This window comes from Perissodus microlepis, chromosome 17, assembly GCF_051167445.1.
Source record: "Perissodus microlepis isolate ML-2025 ecotype Zambia chromosome 17, ASM5116744v1, whole genome shotgun sequence".
Lineage (NCBI taxonomy): Eukaryota > Metazoa > Chordata > Actinopteri > Cichliformes > Cichlidae > Perissodus > Perissodus microlepis.
This window is the reverse complement of record NC_140477.1, coordinates 33,737,857-33,751,042: the sequence shown is the minus strand read 5'-3', so window position 1 is coordinate 33,751,042 and position 13,186 is coordinate 33,737,857. Positions and strand designations below refer to the sequence as shown.

General features: G+C 38.5%; 1 protein-coding gene across 1 annotated transcript in view; it reads left to right on the top strand.

The window, feature by feature from the left end:
• ntf3 (neurotrophin 3) overlaps positions 1 to 11,961 on the top strand; it is a 37,551-nt gene extending 25,590 nt beyond the window's left edge. The window contains exon 2 of the mRNA XM_084910157.1: positions 10,049 to 11,961. Within this exon, the coding sequence (XP_084766283.1) occupies positions 10,049 to 10,912 (864 nt within the window). The 3' untranslated portion in view covers positions 10,913 to 11,961. The remainder of the gene's footprint in view (positions 1 to 10,048) is intronic.
• Positions 11,962 to 13,186: the final 1,225 nt, after the last annotated feature.

The window sequence follows — 13,186 nt, the reverse complement described above, 5'->3', positions numbered from 1 at the left end:
CACGAAACACCAATGAACACATACTAGAGACCATGGAGAAGACAAACACACTGACAGTTTTGTGTTGGACGATCGTGTACACACACGCAGTGTATTTATGTCTGTGGTTAACTTGGCACAATTACTGGCAAACAGTAGACTTGGATAGAGGAGGTGCACATAAACAGGCTTCACTGTCATTTGCCAGTGAGCAACAAAGAGGTGCATGGACACTTTAGATGCATGTATTAAGATAACTGGTGACACTTTTTGAATGTTGTACTTGTTTTGCAAAACCTTTCATTAGAAAATCAAAATGAAAAAAAAGAGAAATCTGAAATCTGAAAACAAGCTGATAAAAACTCTTCAAATTCAATATTAGAAGTGCGAGAGAAGCACTGGAGCTTTATCTTTGCTCTTCACTCCGTGTGTTGTTTCCACACTCAAAAACAAAAGCTGAACAGACCACCTTGTATGCACAATCACAGTCCGCTTCTGTGTACACTAAATTCATCCAGCCCTCAGACTTTTGTCCAGGCCAAAAAGGAAGTGCTGCCATATTTCACAGTCAGTGGTGAGCTGAGCAAAATTCAGTAGCAGATAAAAATGTTGGTGAACATTAAGTTACAGGACATGTAGGTGAAGGTAACACGTGAGACAATCTAAACACAGAATGTAACATTTCATTAACAAGGGGATGATGAAATGAACATAATACATATAAAACATTTGGATTCATAATAAAATCTTCTTTTTAAAACATATAGACGTTAATATTGGCTGTATGTGTGATGTTTGTGCAATGTTTTGTTCAGGTTGGCCCACTTATTAAGGAGACGATAGGGTAAGATTTTGCATTAATCTAGGCAAATATTAAAAATTTGTGTTTTGCCTGGTTTTTATCGTGTCACTGAAATTATGCAACTGTACTTCCCTGATGGCAAGTTTCTTATCTGATTCATCAAGTATCTGCAATAATACAAAGCACCGGGCAAGAATTATCATTGCCTGATGCAACAAAACACCATATTTATGAGAGTCTATTACCCATCACAACCATTGTGACACAGTCAAACATCAACACACAAAACCTGTGTGTGGTCTTACTAAGATGCTGCCAGCCTGAGGCTTTCTGAATCAAAGGTGTGACAATTTCAAAAGCCATGGGCTTTTGCCTTTGCACTGTCAGACTGTCTGCAATCATGCATCTTTTGCAAAATCTTATGTACCTGTCAAGATCTCTAAAGTTTGTGCATGAACATATAAGCATGTTTTTCTGTGTGCAGCATCTTCCTGTTTCAACACAGGCTTGTTCCAGATTAACAGCTTCAGTGAGCATGAAGAGCAGGAGAAACAAAGATCTTGGCAATTTCCCCCACTGTGTTTTCTACAGGAATGATTAGCTTAGATATTTCACACACATCAATCTATGGGCTTAAAGTGCCAAAACTTTTACATTAGGTATAGATCATTTATGATATTTCTTGCTCGTCTAAAATTCCTTGCTAAAGTGAGTGTTTGTCACTTGGCTATGTTTGCTAAAAAAAACCCTTTTCCTTACCATAGAAACAGTTCTGTGATCACCTGCCGCTGTTTTCTTCCTTGAATGCTTACTCTTTTTAATATTGCCAAGCTAAGCAGCATGTTTCTGTTTTGTCACAATGTACTAAATCATTTTATGATTAATTTATTTTGTTTTTATAATCCAAGGATGTTTTCCACTTGCGCTAAGGTCTCCTTTAACCATGAAGTGGTTAAAATCCACCTACTCAGATTTATTCAGATAAATCTAATTTTCTAATTTTCTCTACATTTGGACATGAAGTCCCTACAGACGTCTTGTATAATTGTTAAGATTTTTTTCTTGAAAAGTTTCTGAGTTATTTGTTTGTATAAGTCTTGTGATATAAGTGATGTCTTGTGATTTCTGTGTGTGTAACAGGTCATTACATTCTTCTATCACTGCTATAAAGAGAGAAGACATAGGTATTTAGATAGCAAACAGAAACCTCATACAACATGGTAGGAAGCGACATCAATCACACAATCCTGGTGCTAAACTTACAGTCACTCTAAAAGCTATTTTTAACAGCTCATTTGTTGCAAAGTAGCTCCGCCTGTTTTATTTCACATCAGAAACCCTTCCTGATGCAACCCCAGGGAATTTGTTTCTCTGGCTAGAATCAAACCAGCAACCTTGTGTTTTCCTAGCCACTGCAATACAAGGGCAAGAGTCCCAAAATATTCTAAATTCATTGAAAGCAAAAGTTCATTTATTTAAGTTTATTTTAAGTTTATTTTTATTCCAATTTCAATGGAATGTTTTGGTGTTTTTTTGCTGCTTTTCTTTGTCTCTTGAAGCCACTTACGATTCATTCAAGCATACAAAAGTAACCAGACTCAAGAGATGAACTGGTGTTGTGTCTACACACACCAGACTGATTAGCAAAGAACCAATTTTAAATTCTGACTGAACTTTGTCACAAAAATAGCAAAACATAAATCTATTCCCACTTCCAAGATGACAAAGTTATACAGATATAAAATAATGTTTTGCACCATAAAGGCTGCTCCCAAAGAACACAGTACATGTCTCAGCATGTTATGCAGTATGTCCTTAAGCTTTTCAGGAAAATGGCACCAAATGACCAGAATCTGAAAGTCGCATCCTTAAGAAATAGGAAAAGATTCAGGACCGACCTGACACAGAACATGTGACTCTTCAGCTTGTCTATCACCAAAGCCTCATCAGAAATGCTCTCAGTAGAAGGGTGGCTGACTTTTGTACAATACTGTATGTGTGAGGGCAACTAATACTCACACTAATACCTCATACGACAGCCAACCTATAGAGAACTCACTATCAACTGCATATCTACTTGGCAGTCAGGGAAGAATAATAAATCATTCTATCTGGCACACATAAAAAACTACTCACATTTTTTGGCTTTCTCCAAAATCAATAAATCCTTTAAAAAAAATCTCCTGTCATTTCACATACTTTAAACCCACAACCCCACCCCATTTTTCTTTAAAGGACGTTAAAGCTCACATTTGTAGATTTGTCTTCATCAAGCTCTTACCTGTCAAAACTTTGACTTGCGTGTCAATGACCGCAAGAAGCAGAATAAAAAGCTTGTGGAATAAAGCACTGGTGCTCTGCAGTATGCTGATGATGTACTTGGCTCACACGAGAGCGAGCCGCTCTGAATGCAAAGGGTAAGTTGCTTCTTCAGGTGAAAGAGTTCAAGATTTGCTTGAACTGATGTAGCATCTGAAACGATGCCCCTTTATCCAGCCTGTTTAGGTGGATAAATTGGCGTCATTTCTGTTAAGAGGGACTGTAGTATAATAGGATCTTAAGGCTAATCTAACAATTTACTGCTCAGGCACTCAGTTATGGTCATGAGCTGTGTAAATAAAAGGGTGAGACAGCAATTAAACAGGCTGAAAGATAGGCCGAAGTTCTTCACAGGGTGTCCAACATATACTCTTTCTCCAACAATGTCAATAGAAAATGTTTTGAATTCCTTCTGTAAGAATCCTTAAATCTAAGATCTTACCTTCTATAGACCAGCGAACTTTCTCTGGTATGTTGTCTTTTTGTCTGTGGTGTTCATTTTTAACCTTGAATTACACATGTCTGCCTTTAATGTCAGGTCTGCTAGCTACTTTTGCATATAGGGATACTGTATGTACTGCGTATAAAATCACAAATCTCCATGATGACTAAACAATTCTCGAGCTGTTAGACGTCTACTGTGTAGCCTCAATGGTGTTTTGTTTCATTTCTTCTCATTTGTTACACCCTTTCTTACTTCGCAGCCTAGAGGTTATGACAACTAAATACAAAACAAGCTGATAATCATTTGTTAATTTACTCAGAACAAACTCAGATATTTAAACCGTACTTGATCAACATCCGTTCAGTAACTGTGACATTGGCCTCATGAGTTTATCCTGCCTCAATTCAGACCCTGCTGACTTGGCATACTGTGATTATAAAAGCTTTAAAAGGACATTTGGAAAGAACTACTGCACAGACTGGCCTAACGACTATGAGCACTTCCTTTGTCCATCTTTAGAAAGAGGAACCAATCGAAATAAAGCCAGCTGTATCATGTTTGTTGGATTCTGAAACTGTCTGCAAACCGAAGTTTAATGCCTTTTATAATATATTTTGATCATGAACTTTTAGACAAAATAATCCAGCACCAAAAGCAATATCCTGTTTTTCCATTTTGTTTGTGTCTTTTAAAAACACATTAATTTATTTTATGGTTCCATTTATCACTGAGACTGATTTTTGGCTCAAGCATTATCCTAGAATACTTATTTAGGATAAGTGGCCTGGTTCACAGACAACAGACCATTTAGCCAATATTCATTTTAAATTAATGTGAATCACATGGGGTTTTTGTGGTTGTGCAGGGCAACAAGGCCCCAAAATCCTGCATTCCTGTTTTACCCAGTTCTCTGACTATATTCAGGGCACAGTACCATCTGAATGTCACATGAAAAATGTATTTTCGTTGAGCAATTATCCATTTGAGTGTGAAGTACAGTGCTCAAAGGCACATGGAAAATTTCTTGTAAACATGCTACGTAGAAGCGATTCTCGTTTAAGGGGTGAAGGTTGGGCTAAGAAAAACTGCAAGTTTACAAAAAGATCCTCATGATAATCTCACCCTAAAACAGACTGGTAATGAGCGATGGCTTTGTCACAGTGACACAGAAGCTCTGGTGACATGTAGATGAATGTGAGGGTTCCTCAGAAACTTCCCCGAGGGCTTAGCTATTTCTTCTTGTCCTAACATGCTTCGTTAATAATTTAGAGCATGTACACAGTGCAGTAACTTGGTGGTAACCAGCTCACAGTGAGTCAATAGTTTGGCGATTATGCCCACCAGCTGAATGATTGCATCCCTGGGTTCTCACCTTCTTAGCAACTTAGGCAAAAAATGTAATTCACAAGAAAACCTTCAGTTTGGTCAAACTGCAATATATGAGCAGTACTGCTTTGATACAATAAAGGAAAACTGAGTGGAAATTAAGACTCCCGTATTAACCCGTTCTCAAAACTCTATGGGACAATTCGTCATCACGTCACACATAGGCTATTCTAAACTAGTAACCAAAATTGATGGCCTATTTGAGTTTTTCATACACTCCTTAACTCGCTCATCATTCCGGTCACTACATCGGTCCTATGTCACATGCCAACATATATCAATTTCCTGTCCTCTGTGAAAACAGACAGGCACCAATGTTTTTGGTAATCTATACGAGGACGTGAAAGTACAGTGACCCTGAAAATTCAAATGCGTCATATAATACTGTTTAGTGTTAGCTTGTCATGTCTGCAGCTCGTCCAGTATGTTACTGTTTCCCCCAAAACACTTCCATTGTGTCTTATGAGGTTTTCTTTGTGAGATTTTTGTTTTACATTTGAGCTGGTGCAGTGAGTTAGCAAGCAGCAGCAGCAGCTGTGTCCACAGTTTGAGTCCTGGTTCTGTTTTTGGTGGCTTGTGCAGGACTTAGGTCCCATTACCCATGGTGTGTGGGGTGTGGGGTTTTAAAGGGTCTAACCTTGCCTGAACACACTGGTGGATTAATTCAGAATCTGTGAGTCGCATTGACAGTGAAACACGGAAAGGTGAGTCAGATAATAAATGACACAACCTGAGTCAATGCAAACACAAAACCTGTATTTCACCAAAAACAGGGCAAATGACCTCAGAATTCATATGTGGAGTAAAAGACAATATAACAGACAGAATTTTATTCATTATCAGAGTTTGTCAACAGAGTCACAGATGGATTTGCATCTGCACAGTCTGTGGCTGCGGACCAATAGATATTATTGGATATTATTTTCGGGGAGCATTAACATTTGTCAGCCTGGTTCTATTTACTGACTTAAGATTCTGTGACCAGAGCCACTATGTAACAATACATATAACCCTCACCACAAACCCAAGTACTCAACTAATGGTACAATCTTGTAGCTGTGAGGACATGCAAAGTTTTCTCATAACGGTCTTCTATATTCATTTGTTCTCACACCTTGCAAAAAGATATAGAGGAGCACAGAGCAGACACACAGTCTCCATATCAGTCCAGCAGCTGAAAAAGTGGTCACTCACTGACAGCACCTCATTAAAGCAGCCTCATTTACTAGAGTCAGGGCTTTTATGGTAGTCATTATGAGAGCAGGGGTAAGATTAATTTCTCACATTCATTTTTATTTTTTTTTATGCACAAGTGTTTACAGGCCAGTCACACAGAGTTTTGGTCTAATGAAAAGTGGAAGAAAAACTCAAAGGTTAAGTGAATGTCATTTTAAGGAAGTGATGTCAAATACCAAATTGCTGTGGTTTTGACTTGTATAAACAGTTTCATTTTAAAAAAAGGAGGCCAGCAAATATTACTGTATAGAGTATCCAGATGTGTTATTAAATGGTGTTATCTTTTGGGGGGGGGGGTGTCTTTGCAAGCTCTGGATCTGCAAGCCACTATACAACCCACATCACCCCCAGCTTCTCCTTTTCATGCTGCTGTAAACAGAGCCGTATGGCTCTGTTTACAGCAACATAAATTACTACAGATGGAAATAATAATCTTCTTGTAATGATAGTCGTTTTAGCTGTTTCAGTTTGCTACAGCATTAAGAAGTGGGAGACTGATGGGAAAAGGCTGAACAGCTTCTTAGAAATATACATGTTCTATTTTGGAGCCATAGCTCAAGGCTGTGCAAGAGCTAAAGGTTTCTTTGAATAAAGACTCCACTTAAGTCATTAATGAGCATTTCAGATATGTTCCGGGGACACAGGAATATTGTGATGAAGCTCTAATAAAAAGTGTTTGCTGTTAAAAACAAATATGATCATCTTTGTCCCCACATGACTGTCATCTGTGTGTGAGTTTGCAGCAGCATTGCAGTGATACTTTTGAATGGGCCTGCAAACAACTGCGATGTAGTAAGAACAAAGAAATGTGTGTGTCAGTTCACGTGCTTGTCTTTTCTGAGCCAGTGATTACAAGGTGACATTGCTGTGCGTCTTCCTCCCCACCTTCCAACAGCTACATGAACTGGGCAAAATACTGCTGATGGGAACATGTCACCTCTTTTTGTTTGGGTCCACCTGTCAGCTAATTACTCTCTATTCTTTCCTTTTCCTCTTCTCCTCTCCCTCTAAGACATTGCAATATTAGCTGATGGCTTAGTGAACATGCTTGTGTCCTGTCGGCAGCACTTGCATATATAAAGAAATATCTAGACATGTCCTTCAAAGTTTTGCTTAATCTTAAAGATATTAATCGCATTCTCACAATCACACTGTAGCTGATGAGCATGCAGCAAGTTAGTTTAATTGCTCTTTCTTCAGCCACTCACTACACACAACTTTGGTATTTATGGTCATTCCAAAATATTTTCACTTTCGGAAAATGTTAAATTTTAAATTCTCTCTTTAAAAGTTTTTTTTTGTTGTTGTTTTTAAGTTTGATGGATCCATGACTTTACAAAGCAGAGCTGTGGAAATGAAAAGCTGAAACGTGTTAGCTAAAATTTTGCCCAACTGCTAACGACTGTGGCTGTAGTAGAGCGCTGTTCATATGAGGAACTTTATTAATACTTGTAAGGGTCTTTCAGCTTTGTTTGTAGAGAAAGTCATGTGGTGTTGAAAAATCTGCTTTTGGTGCAAATGCATAAATTTACACACGAATTTTAAAAATATATAGTCCACAGTCGTAGTTAATAAAGAAAGACTCCAAGAGATGACAGAAAACAGAGTTCTGTCTTTTTATAATTTGATAATGAAAGGCAACATCATGACTAAGTTCACTTGTTTCTTACAGCCAAGCCCTCTGTCACATAGGCCTAACCCATAATTAAGTATAATTATGGGTTAACAATTTGACCTTCAGGATCTCTGTAATTAGTCATCAATATTAGTATATGACAGTGATGCAAGACTGTTTAATAAGCAGCAGCGTGTTCTCTCCTGGTAAAATGTTAACCATCCAATTACAAAACTGCCTCTCCACCAAATAACATCTAAACGAAATTTTATTCTACATTTCTGCAAAGCAACTGATAGTTTCATGTTTTCTTTACATGATCGTTATCATTAGTTTAATGTGTTTATAAAGGACAAAGACACTTTTTGGGGACACAACCATGAATGCATGTATGGGAGTGAGGTTTTTATTATGCAAATGAATGTTACAGGCATTTATGTCAAAGGAAAATTATGGGTCTTCTAAAAAAACATGTTATACATGCTGCGGCGTGTTATTTCCCGTAATGTGCTCTGTCAGAGACACGTACATACATGCACACTGGCTGTTATTTACACTGTTGAAATGTTCAAGTTTTCACAAACATTTTTAACTAGTTAACGTTAGTCTGAAGTCCTAACATTCCCCCAAAGAAAACTACACACCCTTTCCCTTGGTGCATGTTGTCCATGGAGACTTTTATAACCCCTGTCTATTTGGAGCTAGGAATAGCCCCCAGCGGTGGTTTTTAAAGATTTTGTCCTTCTCTTAATGGCTGTGGTTCAGGAGGTAGAGCAGGTCATCTGTTAAGAAGGTCAGTGCTTCAATCCTTGACTGCTCCAGTCTACATGCCAAAGTATCCTTGGACAACATACTGAAACCTTAGTTATTGCCAATGTGTTCACCATAATGTGAATTTTAAAAAGCAGAACTCAGATTTGGAAAAAAGTGCATGGGTTAATGAGACATCGTAGAAAGCACCGTGAGTGCTCGAGTAGAAAAGCATTATAAAAGAACCAGTCGATTTGCTAGTGTTACATAGTATTCAGGTCGTAAACCTGCCAAAGTGTGAATTGGTTTTCAAAAGGCATCATGGCAAAACTGGCTCTGTATAAATAGGAAAGAGGTTGTTGTTAGCTGTAGGGTATAACTTGACAAGCTTTGTGGAAAAGCTTTTATTATGATTTCTAACCCAAGTTTTAAACGCAGGTAAACATTAGTGATAACCCTTATAGCAGACAAGTCTGGCCCGGATCTGGTGTCAAGCTGACACTGCTGGCTGACTTCTGGCATGGTAAGTGGTATGTCATCCAGATGGGCCAGGCCTGGCGTAGGTGGCACTGTTTATGTGATGACATGCCACATCTGCCCCAATTGTGGTTTGATTTATGCGGCCCAGGCTCATAGAAAACAGGTCTGGCCTGGATCCGGCATCAAGCTGGCACTTCTGACTGACTGGTGTCATGGCAGGGTGTATGTCAAAAAGATGTGGGCCAGGTCTGGCAATGATGGCAATATTTATGTTCCTATTTTCCCATTTTAGTTAGACAACCCAAATGCCAATTTGCAATACTATACTGCTATGCTAACCAATGTTTCAAATGCAGGTTTGACAGATTTGTGAGTTTACACTTTATCCAAAACCTAGTGAGGGTTTACTTGTGGTTACCACTGGGTGGCTCTAGCTCAGGCGGTAGAGCAGGTCACCTACTGATCAGAAGGCTAGTGGTTTGATCCCTGGCTCCTCCACTCTGTATGAATATAGTTAGGAAGCACTCAGTTTAAAGAAAGTGTGTGATTGGGTGAATGTGGCATGCTGTATAGAGCACTTTGAGTAATCTGCTAGAGTAGAAAAGTGCTATATGAGATTCACTGTCTGAACAGAGTTTTGTCATGTTACTTTTGCACTACTATGTTGTTATTACATGGCTTGTTTAAGGTACACATTAGGCTGACATCTGGGGCCAGAGCTGAAACTGTTCTGGGCCAGCGCAGGGCCAGCAGTGTGTCTGCAACTGGCTTTGTGCTGGCCCATGTGTGGGCCACCTCTGGCAAACCAGATCTGGGCCACCAAAGGGCCGTCATTCTTTGCGGTATGTGGGCCATGTGTAAGCACATTGTGTGGGCCAGATCCGGGCCACACCAATTTTGCTATGTGGGATATATTTCTGTTTGACTATCTTTTCACCCTGAAGAGGAATAAAACTTCAAATCAATCAAGTCCTGAGTTTTAGGAGGACAGAACTTTCATTTATAGTATCTTCTTCTTCTTTTTCTGTCATTGCAGATCTTACAGGTGAATCTAGTGATGTCCATCCTGCTGTATGTGATGGTCCTCGTGTACCTCTATGGTATTCAGGCAACCAACATGGGTAGCAGTCAACAGCAGCAGCAGCCAAGTCCAGACCCTTTAAACTCTCTCATAATCCAGCTGCTTCAGGCTGACCTAACAAGGGGGAAGACCAGAGGGAACCAGAGTGAGCAGGGGAAAAGCAGAGACACTGAGCTGCGGGACACTCTGCCTCCCGTCAAGATTGAAAACTTTCCTTTGGAGGACAAAGGAGATGCAGAGGAGTGGCTAGAAACGCGTCACAGTGATGATTTTCTGATGGATCAGCCGGTGATGCTGTTGAACTCGGACATCCTCAGGCAACACAAGCGGTATAACTCGCCGCGAGTGCTACTGAGCGACCGGCCTCCACTGCAGCCACCGCCATTGTACCTTTCTGATAATTTTGTGAGCAGTGTACCGGTCTTAGGGGCAGCAGGAAACAAGACACGAAAGAAGCGTCACACTGAGCACAAGAGCTACCGGGGGGAATATTCTGTTTGTGACAGTGTGAGCGACTGGGTGATGAATAAAACGTTAGCATACGACATCAAGGGACAGCGCGTGACTGTTTTGGCCAAGTTTAAAACCAGTGCCACAAAAGACATCAGACAGTTCTTTTATGAGACACACTGTCGGACCTCCAAGCCTGTCAAGGATGGCTGCAGGGGCATTGACGACAAGAACTGGAACTCACAGTGCAAGACGGCGCAGTCGTATGTTCGAGCACTGACACAGTTTCAAGATCAAGTGAGCTGGAGGTGGATACGCATAAACACTTCCTGTGTCTGTGCATTGTCAAAGAAACGTCGCAGGACGTAAGAGACTTGTTGGGAATTCTACTTCCTGTATAGGATTTTATTTCCTGCTCACAGTGCTTCCCATCACAGGATTATGTGTCATGTCGGTGACCAGCAACAATCTGCTATAAAGTGATGCTTCTACTGAAGAATCTTAGGTCCATTTAAATGATATTTCAACATTAATGTGCTGCTCTAAATCCAAACGCTGGTGCAGCACTGAGGAACTCACTTAAGGGGATGGGTGGGGGTGTGGGGAGGGAGGCAATAAGTGTGTGAGAGAGAACTGTATATATAAATTATTTAAATTATAAAAAATGCATGTAGTTTATACATGTTTATCTATCTATATGTGACCTATGACTATATTTGTGTTATTTATTGAAAGAAGTCTTCTTCAAAAGGATAAAATGTTTATAAAAAGGAACAAAACAATCTAGGAACTCATTCGGAGACTGTAATATTGAGATGGGCTGCAAAGGTGCTTCACAGTAAGACTTTATGTGTGCCTTGACCAGTGTGGCTCCAGAGCTGAGCAATAGGACGTGGTAACTCACAGACAGCATTTGCTGCAAATGGTTTGGTGAGTGAACCTAAAAAAATGACAGAACAGCAGGGACTTGTCCTGTCCTACTGACCAATATGGAGCCCAAATTCTGACCGATTTGACATTTGTGATCATAGACGTGTACACTGCATTCACAATTGTCACTACTTTTATGATGTAACGCACAGCGAGCCCATTCTTTCATATGGGAGGCAATTTTGACCAATAAAAAATCTTCTTGTGGAACCTGCTGGCAGTGACTGGAGATTCAAGATTCATAGACCACCTTGGCTTTGTTCACCAATTTTTAATCTCAACTGGTATCTTGAGCTGTTTTTGTTTCTTCCTTTTAATAAAAATGTATATTTCTTAAAGTTGGAACATTTTCATTATTTAAATGCTAATATGAAACGGTTCCAGTTTTCCTGACTTATACCATTATTTACCTCTTTACAACAAATGCAGCCAATTCCAAACTGTTAGTTGTAAACCAACAGAGCTAATAAGAGTCTATAATTATCCAAATAAACATTTCCTTAATTACTTCAATTTAGGGGGGAAATTGAGTTTATTTATTTGCTAATAAATAAACTCAATTTCCCTTTTTTTTTTATGCATTATATGTAATGTCTCTAAAATTTGATAAAAATAAAAAGATTCAGTGTTATAGTTATTCAGTTCACCTTATAATGCCAATGATCTCATAACATAACCCTGCAATATTAAGAGAAACTCTATGAGTTTGGTGATTGTGGGGAGGAAGAACACCCTCTTAAGAAGAGAAGCCAGAAAAGAAATAAAAACGTGGCAAAAGTCTTAATTATTTTCATCTTTTACATTTACATGAGAGTCAGAAAACTGAAGTTCAGACTAAACAGACTGTTATGTTTATTCACTAATGATTGAAGATAGAGATAGATTTTTCACATTTTAAAAAAACGTTTTGTTACAAAGACAAAACCAACAATGGATTGATTCCAGTAAAAGGAAATGTCTGTGTCGCCAAACCAGTTATGGCTCCCCTGGATCTTTATCAGATTGTTACATTGAGTAACATTGTTGAATGCAGCTGAAACTATGGTGAACCACTGTTACAGACAATTATTCAGCCTTTTTTAAAAAAAAAAAAAAAAAAATTACAACATATTTTTTGGACACATTTTAAGGATGATTGTCTTAAGTTAGCTATTGAGTGTCACAAACTGGAACCTAAAACACATGTATGATTAGCTTTTGTATTGTCTTAATAAAAACAAGCATATAGATTTTTACTATTCTTGTCTTTATATCAGAGCTATTTTGCAAATTTTCCAGTTCAATGGATATTTTACTCTACTACAGTAGCTTGAAATGACTCGAATTTCAAAACGATCAGCATTTTTTAATATATACATTTAAATTAAATTGGTGCAGTTCATCAATTGTATGAAAAAGAACAAAAAAATTATTATTTTATCCAAAAACAGTCTGATCTTCTTTTTTTTTTAGTTCTAACCTGATCTGATCGTCTTTTTTTTTTTAGTTCTAACCTAACTAACCTCAACTAATTTGTTTTTAATGCCAGATTCTAACCAAGTTATTGGTAATGCCTAAACGTTTTGTTGTTGTTGTTGTTTTTTAAGCATTTGATTAAAAAATGATACAAAGGATATGTTAAAATGATCTGACATGTATGACTCAAATTTTGGTATCTGTGTATCTAAACTGCAAAACGACTGACCAATCCCTCCAAAATGGAAAATATGCATT